At 44.7% G+C, this 14,142-nt stretch overlaps 1 protein-coding gene across 1 annotated transcript in view; it reads right to left on the reverse strand.

Moving 5' to 3' along the window:
- TMEM170B (transmembrane protein 170B) overlaps window positions 1–14,142 on the reverse strand; it is a 58,323-nt gene that overhangs the window by 12,186 nt on the left and 31,995 nt on the right. Inside the window, exon 2 of the mRNA XM_088471765.1 lies at window positions 1,089–1,259. Within this exon, the coding sequence (XP_088327891.1) occupies window positions 1,089–1,259 (171 nt within the window). The remainder of the gene's footprint in view (window positions 1–1,088; window positions 1,260–14,142) is intronic.

Below are 14,142 nucleotides of genomic sequence, written 5' to 3' on the forward strand. Positions count from 1 at the left end.
AGTCGGGATACTGGTGTCGGGATCCCGACCTGTCGGGGATTTTGGCGCCGGTATTAGGACCATATATATATATATATATATATATATATATATATATATAATTTCTTTATTTATATATATTTTTTAAGGTATTGCTGAATACAAAAGTGTGGAAGACTAATTAGTACATGAGAAGCAGGATTCCATGGGAAAAAATTTAGCGCAGAAAGTCAACGATAGGGGGCCAAATAATATTACACAATTTTTGTATGTAATCCTGCATCCCATTTCCCTAAGGCCGGCGGATGAAATACTGACACCGGAAGTCTGGCAGATATAGATCCCGACGCCACTTGGTAAGTATCCTAACACTCCCCTCCCCCCCCTAACCCTCCCTTAGGGGTGCCTAACCCTAACCTCTCCCCAGTGGTGCATAAACCTAACCAGCCCCTCTCTCCACACCCTAAACCTAACCCTCCCGGGGGGGTGCCTAACCCTAACCTACCCCCGGGGGTGTCTGACCCTAACCCCCCCTACCCCTGGCCTAATCCTAACCCTCCCGTAGTCCCTAAACCTAACTTCCCCCCCGACCACCACCCCACGGCTAACAGGTCCCGACGCCTGGCTTACCTACGTTCGGTATACCGGGCGCCGGGATTTTATCATGGGGCTGATGATAGGCGTCAATATTTAGTCCCATGCCGAGATTTCACAGTCGGCATTTCAACCGCCAGCTTCCTGACTTCATACCTTTTGAGGGATATGCAATTATTTTTTGTTTCTTCTTATGGCAGGTTAGTAATATAATACTATGGTTTTAATCAATACAAACACCACCTACTGTCACAGGTAAGTACCTGCAGTGACATACATTGGCGTGGCTAAGGTTACCATGTTTACAGATGGAATATTACTTTTGACCAAGTAGAATACACAGGGCTTTAAAAGTAATGACTTGAGTGGCTTGAGTTTACCTTTTTGTAATACAGATATTATTTCCCAAGCATACTGTCATCATTTTTACTATCACAGAAGATACTGATCATGCTCTGTATAACCTAGTGTACAAGTACAGATCATTAGGGCAATGCCAGCAATGTAACACTTACTAGTTATCATTGCTCCGATGACAGACGCTAGGAACCCAATGCTGACTAAGACCACAGATATCAGTCTCCCCTGCTTGTGTCTCTGCAGCATGACAAACATCAGCACTCCCGCTGCTCCATGGACAAAGAGAGAAGAGAAGAGGCCCCATAGGAAAACCCAATACCACATCTCTGAAAGACAAGACACAGAAAACCTTTAGTAGGCATATTCAATGTATGAGTAGGTGTAATCATCAGAGAGTAACAGTAGGAGGAAAGATGGGGGACAGTAAATGTGTTGTATAAAATGTCTTGAAGATACTATAATCTACCAACAATAATTAGCTGTCAACATTTCTTACAGAGTTCACTGAAAATTCACAGTATATGTATAATTACAGGCAAATGACTCATCTTTATGCATCAAGAAATTCTGCTTATTCCACAGAAATTTACATGAGGAATGGCATCTTATCCACAAGATTACATGTAAGTGATAAGATAGCTATAGGAAGCTTAAAAAAATTATTTTCAAATGCATAATGCAAACCCTAGACCACAGTGTGCCTGTCATCCTTCATGACATAAGACACCAAACTAACTATAAGTAATAACAGCCATTTTGTTAAATGGTTCCTGTCTTCCTCATTCCTTTTCCACTGGCACTGTATGCAAATGAGGGAAGAAAGAGATCAATCAGACTGTAAAAATAGATTAAGGCCCTCATTCAGAGCCGGACGTTAACAACAGTACGCTCGTTGCGTTCCGATGTTGACTAACCGCGCATGCGTCGGTGTTACACTGCGCATGTGCGTACGGCAGATTGCGAGCTTTTTTTCTCTCGTTCCTAAAATAGCGTACAGGAAGTGACATGTCAAATGTGATTGACAGAACAGGGCGTTTTTGGGTGTTCACGGGGGTGGAGATGGAAAAATGCAAGCGTGGCGAGGCGTTTTTGGGGCGTACATACATTAGCAGATGCGAACGTCAAATGTGTTCGGACCGTCTCATACGTCACTGGAACATCCTCTTTCCCTTCAAAATGCTCGCACAGCTTAGGGTCTGGATTACTCGACCCCATTGGCGATGGCCTTCTCCTCCGTCCCGGGACTCCACGATGTTGCAGCGATTAATCGCGGGTGGTCACAAAAGCAATTAGTGTTGTATTGAAAACCGGCTTGGTATGTGTTTGGAAAGCAGTTTATTGGGATAGCACAAAACCGTACGCAGGTGGAAATCATACCTGCTAATGTCAGGATTACACAATCAATTTGCGTACATTTTTTGGGTTTTATTTTGGCCTCAATTTGTTGTTTATGGCCTATTGTGACAATAATGTCATCATGTTTTAATTAGCTCCCCTTTTTTTTTTACTGTGGAATTTGCATCGTTAGGTGAATTTTTAAACGTTCCTTCAAGAGGCCTTTTTAAAAAAAAAATGAAATTGGTTTTTTGGTCAGTTTTTGCCTTTAGGGCCAGGATTAAATGTAACCCATTTGTACAATAATGTCACAATACAATGTCAGATTTTTATCATAAATTTATTGTTTAAACACAAACCAATTGGCATAATATTTTGTTGCCTTTTTTTCTGGCAAAGATACTTTTTCACAAAAATAAATAATCAATAACTGCTAACATAAACGTACAAAAATAAATTAAAAACATTTCACAAGAAAGGAGAGGGAAGTTTTGACCAGAAAGGAATATGAGCCAAGCACAGAAGGAGTGTGGGAAAAGTCGCCATTGCTGTCACCGTTTTTTCGCCCGTTTGGATGGGGGAGGGTGGGCGCCAGACCGGGTCCGGGATGCAATCGGGCTGGCCTGTCCAGAGGCAGATGTTGTGGCCTCTGGACTAGGCACAGGGCTAGGCACATTTGGAGGATTGGCTGATGTTGTGCCAGAGGTGGAGGATCCTGATGTTCCGGCAGGAAGGGAGGTCGGCTCCACCATGTGCTGGCGAACGAGCTGCTCCAGGGCATCGGCGATGCGGATGTTGGCCCTGGTATTTTCCGCCAGGGCCTGACCAATGGTCACGTTGGCCGCAGCATTTTGCTCCAGGGCCTCAGCCACCCGTATCAGACTGGCGTCCATCCTCTGCAGAATCTCCGTATGGAAATCCGATTTTAAATTGAGTTCTGTGAGGAGGCCCACTGCCTGCGAGGGGGCACGCCCTGGACTGGCTTCTGCAGGGTCCTCAGCCGGATGTACTGGTTCCTCCCCTGCAGAGCCAGCAGAAATTCTGCGGCCAAGGCTCCCCTCTGGAGCAGACTCATCCGCCTGTGTCTCTGTTGGAAAAATGAGAAAAGAGTCACATTAGAATCTACATATTGGCACAATAGCATTTCAGAGTTGGTGACATCACAAGACTTACCTGGGCCAACATGAGGAGCCGCAAAGTCTGGCATGTCCGTATCCATGTTGAACACGCCAAACACCTCCACAGGCTGCACACACCCCTGTGCCAGCTCTTCTAAGTCTGTCAACTCCAATGACACAGGGGTGGGACCCCCACCTGTCCCCCTTGCATGCCTAGCCCTGTTGGCAAGTTTTTGCTTGAGACGATATTTGAAGTCGCCCCATCTGTGGAATGAAATTGGAACCATTATCCTTTTGTTTAAAATGGGGCTTGTTTATAGGGTGGGAAAGTGTTTACTTACCGCCTTTTTACATCCCGGGCTAAACGGACATAATCACCCACCCTATTGACAGCAACGGCGACCTCCTCCCACATTCTCCCCTTCTGGCTTTGGCTCATATTCCTGTCTGCCTGGGGCAGGATGTCAACACACTTCTGGATCAAAACCTCCATCTCATTTCTTGTGAAATGTGGCTGCCTTTTTTTTTTGGCAGCTTTGGCGGGTTGACTGGGGCCAGCAGTCTCTTCCATGTCATCGTCCTCACCTATTTGGGTAAATATGCTGATTTAGCCACTTCACAACTTGCACAATATTATGTTTGAAAATAATCATTGAGACAAAATACATGAAGGCCTTACCGCCGGAATTTTGCCCATTGTTTCCCTGGTTTGAAGCCATGTCTCTGCTTCCAGCAAGAAATCATCCAGAAATTCTATGTGATTTCGTGACATATTTATACATGCGTCCTTAGATTGCGGCCGCATCATTGATTGTGCGTCCCTATGATTCATCCTTAATTTGTGCGGGAAAATAAACACTATTTATGGCTTGGTGTGTGTGGATTCGAGGTTGCGTTGTTGGATTATTGGCGGTTAAGTTGTTTGGAGTTTGTGGTTTACGGTTGGAGGATTTGGCTGATTTTGGCATTTTTTGGGTTTGCTACAGTTTATTTTTTTATCCGTTCGCATTTTTGTTGTTTTTTTTGGGCCTCGTTTCCTGATTTGGTAAGTCTAACTTGTGGCCAATTGGTGTCTACTTCTTGTTTTTAGTTTAATATTTTCAGCTTAACACTAATTTCATCTCTTTTAGATTTTTTAGGCTTGCGGACCCAAAGACCTTTTTGAGGGAAATCTTTTATATTAGCTCTTGGTAAGTCCATTATTTTTCTTGCATTTGCGAACTAATTAGCGCATTTTTCACTGTTGGTCTAGTGACTTGCATTTGCGAACTAATTTGCGCATTTTGGGATGCTTATTCATCATGTAAACCAGTTTTTGTTTTCCCTTTTCCATTTTTGGCTTACATTTGACCCCTATTTGACGTACGGTGTGCAATGTCGTTTTGATCGATGGCCAAATGTGTGTTTCGCCTATTTTATGTTTTGGCTTGCACCAATTTGACAAACATAAATTCACCCTGTAAATTTTTGATGTATAATTTTTGGCTTGTTTACAGTTTTGACGTATCATGACAATACCCCGGCATGTAAGCAGCTATGGATGGTATCATAAAGCTAAGTTGTTTTATGTTACTTTTGGGGTGGCTCAAAAGCCTTACATTGTAAACTTTGAATTTCAGGTAGATCTGGGTCGAATTGTTCTGGCCCTGCTCCCGGAAGCCGACCAACCTCAATCTCGTCCCAGGCGTAGGCATCGTAGGCATGCAAGGCCCCAGATATTTCTAACACGTGTCACCCTTTTTGGAATGCCCGATGATGAGGTTTTAAGACGCTACCGTCTACCTCCCAAAATCATCATAGACACTCTCTCATTAATAGAAAGTGATCTTGAGCGGCAAATTGACAGTCCAACAGCAATACCACCACTGACGCAATTTATGGCGGTGTTACATTTCTGTGCCTCAGGATCGTTTCAAACGGTGGGAATAGTGGCGGGCATCTCCCAATCCTCCTTTTCCCGGATCCTGAGGGCAGTGATGGAGGCACTTTTCAAGCACCTCCATCATTTTATTAAAATGCCTTTGGATATGGGTGCCCTTAGTGTGGCCAAGGCCAATTTTTACCAAATAGCTGGCTTCCCACACATCATAGGGGTTGTGGATGGTACTCACATACCACTTCAGCCTCCAGCACGGCTGGAGGCAATATTTAGAAACAGGAAACACTATCACTCCCTGAATGTAATGGTGGTATGTGATGCCTCCCTCCAGATCCTGTCCCTGAATGCTAAATTACCAGGAAGTGCACATGACTCCTTCGTCATCCGGCAATCAGGGATATGGCAGAAATTAACCAACCTACAAGCTGGTGATGCGTGGCTTCTGGGTAAGTGGAGACCTTTAGTACATAACAATGTTAAGCTTGATACACAGTGTTCCTGATGTTGTCTCTTATTTTTCACAGGAGACAGTGGATACCCTTGCATGTCCTGGCTGCTCACTCCTTATTTGGCTCCCACACCAGGCCCACAAAGTGAGTATAATTCCGCACTTACAGCCACCAGGCAAGTGGTGGAGCACTGTATCGGCCTTTTAAAAGGCCGATTCAGATGCCTCCACCGCTCTGGTGGTGAGCTCATGTATTTGCCGGATATGGTGTCGAAAATTGTGGTCCTGTGTGGGATATTTCACAACATCGCCATAAGGAGTGGTGTCCCAATACAGCCAGAGGATGCCTTACCTGAGGATGGCCCCCCCGAGGTTGGTCGGAGGTCAGTATGTGGGGGGGCCATACGTGATGATGTGGTGGCCAGATTTTTTAGGTAAGTTTTACCAAAACTACAGTGTTTATACCTAATGTGTTTGTGTTTGTTTGCGAACATCTAATTTATTTTTATTTTTTTCACCATCTTCTGTTTGTTCACATAATCTTTGGCACTCCAACGCTCACTACTTCCTGCTACCCTTACCAAACCTGGATCTGGTGATTTTGGGCATATATTCTGGAACCCATATCGCAACGCCATGTTTGTGGAATCATGTTGGCATGGTCCTTCGTCAACCAGTTCTTGATTGTTTTTTTAATTTAAATATTTTATTTGTATGTGTTGTATTTGAGATTATCACTGTCTTTGACCACTTTGATTTCTCATTTATGTTGTGAATAAATGTTTGGAGAGTGAAATGGTCTTCCTTTTTTTGGACGTTAACAGCAAGTGTAACCAGGTTAACACACCTTACATTTGACTAAGGGGTAATCCAGTACTGACACCAGTTGATGTAAACTGAAATATGTTTTCAGGTTCCCAACCCACACCAAAAGGAAGCCTGTCCAAACCTTTGGATTTGGAAGATTGGCCTAAGCAGCTTGCACACCAACTAGGAACCTGTAAAATGTAGAAATATCTAATTGACACTACACCCAAAAAGGGAAATGACATTGTTACTGTTATGTGTTTCTTGTGGCTGTTTAACATACAAATACAAAACACAATCTAACTTTAAAAAAAGGGAAATCCTTGCAGGAACAGTCTACTTATGTCAGGGAAAACTATTTTTGTTTTGGAAAAAAAGAATGAGCCAGAACGTATATTAGAGCAAAAAAATGTATTTAGAAAACGAAAATAAACAAAAAAAACTGGATGCCAGACAGCCGGTCAAGGCCCACAAGAACGCCAATGACATGTTGGCGCATCTGGGCAACACATTCGTCCACCTCTTGCCGACGCCTCTGTTCCTCTGTGGGTGAGAAAAGTGTGTGGATTAATAAAACAATAGGGAATCCACATTAAAAAAACAAAAACACAACGAAATCACTCCTAAACCTAAAAAAAAGAAACCAAAACAAAAAGGGGGTGCTGCCAAAAATACAAGGCCTATGTACAAATTACCACAGGTGTGATATGTGTATGTTGAAATCAGCAGGAAGAGGTAAAGGCAAACTGCTAAATCACCAAAAGTAAACCAAAAAAGCACGAATAAAGGCACGACACATGATTACATACAAACAGTTTGTGGTTAAAAAAAATGAGAAATAAAAACATACCGGGAGCCAAAACGGGAGCTCCGGAAGTCCCTCCATGTTCTTCCTCGGAGGAGCCTTCATTCCCCAAAGAACGGGGAGGGGTAATGACGGACTCCGGGGAGGGGGTAATTGGAAGAGGGGTGGGTGGAGGAGAGGGGGAAGTGGGACGGAGGGGAAGGAGGCCCGACAGTTCCGGGAGAGGGTCTTGGAAGGCTAGGGAGGAGTGGGGTATAGGGGAAATATTTGGGGTGGAGTGTTGGCTGGGGGTTGGGGATAGTGGGCGGGAACGCCTTGTGGCCGGACGGTGACGGCGTAGTCTTGGCTGTCCACCTAAAATATGTCAAACAAATTGAGGTTAGTTTCTGGCCAAATCCGTGGCCCAAAAAAAAACAAAAAACCCACCAACAAAAAACAGGCAAATAGGAGTAGAATGAAAAAAACAGAAATAGAGGGAAAACATGGCCATGCAGATATGAGGACAAATAATAAATAGGACAGACAGGAAAACATGCACACGCAGATATGGGGACAAATAATAAATAGGACAGACAGGAAAACATGCACACGCAGATATGAGGACAAATAATAAATAGGACAGACAGGAAAACATGCACACGCAGATTTGAGGACAAATAATAAATAGGACAGACAGGAAAACATGCACACGCAGATATGAGGACAAATAATAAATAGGACAGACAGGAAAACATGCACACGCAGATATGAGGACAAATAATAAATAGGACAGACAGGAAAACATGCACACGCAGATATGAGGACAAATAATAAATAGGACAGACAGGAAAACATGCACACGCAGTTTGCCCCACAAACACAAACATGAAAACCACAATACATAACACTTACTTTCCTGTATCTGCATGCGAAAGCATGCCAGCAAGCGGGGCGTTCGCCGTTGCAGGTCTGACCACCTGCGCTCTAGCTGCCCGATGTTGCGGCGTGAACCGAAGGACCGCAGGCGGGACCGTGCCTCCGCATACGCGGAGCGCTTCTGACGGTTGGTGATGGGTGGAGGCTGGCTGGTGATACGGCGATCCATCACCTCCGTAAGCACCAGCAGCTCGCGCCTGGTGAATGCGGAGGCTCTCATGATGGCAATGGTGTTTTTCATACAAATAATTTTTGATAAAGTGTGCAAAAAATTTCTGATTGGCTAATGTATTTTGGAAATTAACAGGAGCAATTTTATTGGCTAGTGTATGAGTCATGTGTTCAACAGGGCCAGAAATCTCTGGAGAGTTATGATAGGCTTGATGCAGTGACATGCGTAAGCAAATTTAAATAAAGAAATGAACCCCGGGAAATATGCGGGGATCCACAGCAATAGAACAATTGTTTAATTGTGGTTCACATGTTTTTGGAACAATAAAAGCGAATGTTCCATCCGTACGTATTCTGCGGGTAAACACAAACACGGACAAGAGTAAAGTTTCTTGCATTGTGTTGAAAAAAAAAAAACAATTAAGCTAATTGATACATTGATTGGCATGATACGATTGATGGAGGTAGGCAGAATAATGGAGCAGGTAATCGACATCTGACAAGGCCACTTCCGGTTTATACTTGTGCGTGCGTTCCCTTCAAGCCATTTCGGGGATGTACGCTCGCTATTTCGCACGCTCGTTAGTTAGAGGAGGGGTCGTCTGAGTTTAGGGAGGGATTTTAGATGCGAACGAAAATACGAGCGAGCCATTGAATTTAAATAATTTTGTACGTACGCCTAACGTACGTGCGCCCGCTTGCGAGTGGGTCTGAATGAGGGCCTAAGTCGCTGTGGCAATGTAAAATGCATAACTTTTAGTTTTATGTTGGGGTGACAGTTCAGCAGTAGGTTGGACTCATTGGTTTACTATTCTATTACATTTACTTAAACAAATGCACTTAAAATGACTTACAAACTGTTTATTTCACATTCAATGATAATTTATGCAATTTCAAATGTATTTATTAAGTCTTGTATTCTAATTAGGAAACATTAGTTTGCTAAATTTCATAATCTAGGTCATTTAAGGGAAGCAATTATGGTAAATAGAAATGAAACATAATACTATGGGTCAAAATCTAAGCTAACAATAAAGTGCTAGGTAACTTCAATACGGAATTGGTATGAAATACCGTTGGTTCGATTCCCGTCAGCGGCAGCCCGACAGAAGCAGAGTGCGACGCAGCGGAAGCCCGACAGCGCTGGAAAATCCAAATCGTGGATAGGTAAGTATCCACTAACCTAACCCCCCTAACCCTCCTTAGGGGTGCCTAACCCTAACTTCCCCCCCAAGTGCCTAACCCTAATCCCCCCTCTAAGTGCCTAACACTAACCACCCCCTTCCCCGCTGCCTAAACCTAAGTCCCCCGGGGGGGTGCCTAAACCTAAGTCCCCCCCGGGGGTGCCTAACCCTAACCCTCCCTCCCCCTAGCCTAACCCTAACCCTCCCTGGGGGATGCCTAACCCTAAGTCCCCCCCTGGAGCCCTAAACCTAACCCTCCCCCCCCCGCGGCTGTCCGCTCGCGGCATCCGGCATCACTACGATCGTGATGCCGGGCGCCGGTCTCCCGGCGTCGGGGAAATGCGGGCGTCTACATCTAGACGCCCGGCATTTCACCCTTGCCGGGATAAGACAGTCGGGAAGCCGGCTGCCAGTATTTAGGCAGTCGGCTTCCCCATTGCCTCCCCTTCAATACATCAGTGATCACAATTTTATAAGTTTAAAAAAAATAAAAAATAAACTCTTTATATTAGATTTTCTCTAATTAACTTGAAATGAGTGTACATATGAATGTTGAGGGCAAAGCTAAAAACACTCTTACCAGATAAAACGCAATGTTATTATAGAGTGACTGCAGATTTGCACTGTCTTACCAAAGTGATAGATTGCTGTAGATAACCCACAGGTTTCATGCGTCAGAACTACAGATGTGTCCACATACATCTATCCTCCGTGCGCTGAGCGCTACAAGAGTTGCGTTATACATAACACATGAGCGTTGTGTGACTCGGTGTGATTCCCTTAAAATGCTTCTTATTCATAAAGGGATGTGAATAGGATACACAAGCAGCTTATGCTGTTTAAAATTATATGCGGCATGCCTATGTTCTGTGTGCGAATGCGGGTGTATCTGCATGCGAAATGCTACGTTACAGCATGGCGTGACTAGAAGGGCTAATTAATGTGCAAGAAGGCTAGATGTATGTGGACACATCTGTAGCTTCATTAGCTAACAGCTTACTATACGGAATGATGAGACAAAAATAAAGTCAGTAGTCCATGGTTTGGCAGCAATGGTTTCAAATCTGTGTATCAAGCCTATGTCAAGGTCAAGATTACGTGAGTTTCTTTGTGGTCAAGAAATGGCGTATGCAAAAATAGTGTACTTGCTCTTATATTCAGAGTTGTGTAGCGCAGCATATGGGAGAATATGAGTGTCAGTAAAGAATGACTCATCGTGCTTTGAGGTATTAGTCATCATGTTGATGATGATGACTACTGTGTTCATGTAGCATTTAGTAATGAAAAATGTAAAAAAGAAAACAAAATGTTTTGCACCCCACAAAAGTGCTACAAGCCTCAGTACTCACAGCCCATGCTAGTAGGGGTAAAATCAGGAGGGCAAACAACATGGTGTCCTGATGGTCGTCCAGATTTCCCTCGAACTCCCGGACAAACAATGTAGTACCTACACACTGTGCAATCTAACAAACGACCAAATTACTTATCGTGCATTGTTCGGTCATTTCATCGTTCCGATCCGTAGGAGATGCAATATAACGTTTATTATTTCAACAAAAATACCATTAATTCTCCCACAGTCAGGAGGAATATGCTACTTGTTACTCAATTAATGTTACATTGTAGCTAAAGTATCATTTAAAATTTGAAACAATACATAAGACTTCACAGTGTGGGAACTGGGGTAAAGCTGGGTACACACTATACAATGTGCGTACCCAGCAATGGGTACACATCAGAACGAGGTAATGAACGACGGAACGATACTTTGTTCCATACTTCATTACCTGCAACAGGGCCGCTTGCTATATCGTACAGTTGGACGTGCAGCACGGCCGGAAACGACATATCGTGCCAGTATCGTCTCAGTGTGTACCCAGCTTTAGGCTGTGCGTAATATGCTAAGGCGGCATCCCCAATAATTTATTTACCCACCAGGTGGTGGTGCTTTTATCATCTCACCATACATTTTAGTTTCTTTTGGACACTGTGGATTTTATATCATATAACTGTATTATACGAGTGTATTTTGTTTTTGTTTTATTTACATATTTTCACGGGGAAGTTTGCTTTATACTTTTCCTGTTAAGCGCCATTGCATATTACTGATATATTGTTTTGATGAATACCACTATTCTGCTTAACGCTGTGTCACCAAAGTTAACTGTTACCCTGTTGATATTAATAAGCCCAACATGCTGGATAAGGACTGTGTGCCTTAATAGCCACTGTCACATTCCGCCTGACGCCTTTTGTGTGAAATGGGTGTTACTGGGCGGCGTCTATGGGAGTGCACACAGAGATCTGTCTCATGGGAGTGCGCATGTAGCTAGAGGTCTGTGCTATGGAGAAGGGAAGCCAGTTTCTGATGGACCCAGCATATGGCTGCTGCAAGTGCCGATACTAATGATGACATAAAACAGTGGTCAGAGCAGCTTCCTGCTTGAAGTCGTATGGATGGTTGCATTAGTATTACGGAAACACACATTAGTAGTAAACGTCTTCCACTGTATTACCAAAGATTTTTGGTAAAGCTGTTATTCATCTGCTTCTATGACTATTTATTAGTAGATATAATATTGTCCAAATAGGTTCAAGTTTAGAACATGGGGCCCCCACCTCCCACAAGGTCGCCATCATTGGAGAGACATGTCTGTACTGTAGAGGACCCAGACGGTCAGACCACAGACATGCTTCCATGGTAATGCTAACAGACAGCAGCACTGCCGGCTCTCGCACAATCCCCACTGCCGCTGGAGAAGCAGCCGTCTGTTAGCATTACCATGGAAGCATGTCTGGGTCCCCTGCAGACATGTCTCCTCTCCATTGGCAGTGACTATGCAGGAGTGGGAGTGGCGGCAGCGGCTGTGCAGCAAATGGGAGTGGTGGGGGCTGTGTGGCAGGTGGGAGTGGTGGGGGCTGTGTGGCAGTGGTGGGGGCTGTGTGGCAGGTGGGAGTGGTGGGGGCTGTGTGGCAGGTGGGAGTGGTGGGGGCTGTGTGGCAGGTGGGAGTGGTGGGGGCTGTGTGGCAGGTGGGAATGGTGGTGGCTGTGCGGCAGGTGGGAGTGGTGGGGGCTGTGTGGCAGGTGGGAGTGGTGGGGGCTGTGTGGCAGGTGGGAGTGGTGGGGGCTGTGTGGCAGGTGGGAGTGGTGGGGGCTGTGCGGCAGGTGGGAGTGGTGGGGGCTGTGTGGCAGGTGGGAATGGTGGTGGTTGTGCGGCAGGTGGGAGTGGTGGGGGCTGTGTGGCAGGTGGGAGTGGTGGCAGCTGTGCGGCTGGTGGGGGCTCATGTTCTGTACTTGAACCACCCTAATATAAGGTTTGCATATCTGCTGCAATGGGTGGAAACACACAAAATTACATTTATTGATTGTTACTACACAAATAGCAACAACTTATTGCAAATTCTGGGGCTGATTCTTAGTCAGACGCAAAGTGTCATTGTTTGCCACTTGGGAAATTCTGTAGGGCTAATGCGAGGATCATGCAGCTTCAAGTGGAAAGTGGATACGTCCACTGTTTTTCCATCTGCAGCCGCAACCATCACAATGAGTATCAGCGCTTACACCAATCCCATGCTAGGTGCAAGAGAGTCTTTTGAAACATGTTTCCCCTCTCAGTGCACATTACTCAGAATAGCACGGAACTCAAGCAACACGCCATGACACTTGCATGACACTCCCACAAGTCAGAACAATTCTGTGCGATTTCATGCAAAGACAGTTCCTGCCAAGATTTGTCCGACTCAGAATCGGACAGAGATATGCACAAATGCATAAATTAGCTTCTGCACATGCGCTATATGCTAAAACTCGCTATTTGCATCCGTACACAGAGACTCATCCAACTCAGGATCAATATCAATATCTGGATTAATTGATTTTACTCAGTGTGAAAACCCTCTAGGAATTTTTTGTTCTGTCTTCTCTGTTTGTCTGTTATAAGTGTACTGTAAGTCAAAACAATTACATAAAATTTAATGTCATAGACCCTGTAATGTAGTGTGTGCCCCGCTTTAGAAGCACTTGTTACACCCATGTGTGTTTCTCTGTATGTGATCTGATGGCTGCGTCCTCGGATGAAGCAGTGGATCACAGGAGCTAGCAAGAGACGACTATTTACACAGGCAGTCTACTGTGGCATTAGCATATTATTGCACAGCTGCTGCATACAAAGGACCTGATTCATTACGGATCACAGCTGCGATTACACACGCAGACCCGCTACGAAAATATGCTAATGCATGCAATCGTAATGCCATCGCAGGCCAACATAAAGACGCCCACTTCCCCTTACACACGTCCGTAATGCTTTGCAAGTCTGCGAAAACATTGGTACCATCAAGTAACACTGGAGCCTCACGCACAATTGCACAAGGTCAAACCTTACTCAGAAATTGCTAACCTTCTGGTACGCAGTGAGAGCTCAGGCTGCGTGTGCCATCGCAGTGGCTAATTTATGCACACCCCTGTAATGGCGCTCAAATGCACTGGCACACCTGCATTTCGCCCGATCACCCCCCCCGTCAACACCCGCAAACGCTCACTTCCT

The sequence above is a fragment of the Taudactylus pleione genome, unplaced genomic scaffold, assembly GCF_031769625.1.
Source record: "Taudactylus pleione unplaced genomic scaffold, aTauple2 ptg000116l, whole genome shotgun sequence".
In the NCBI taxonomy this organism is placed as follows: Eukaryota; Metazoa; Chordata; class Amphibia; order Anura; family Myobatrachidae; genus Taudactylus; species Taudactylus pleione.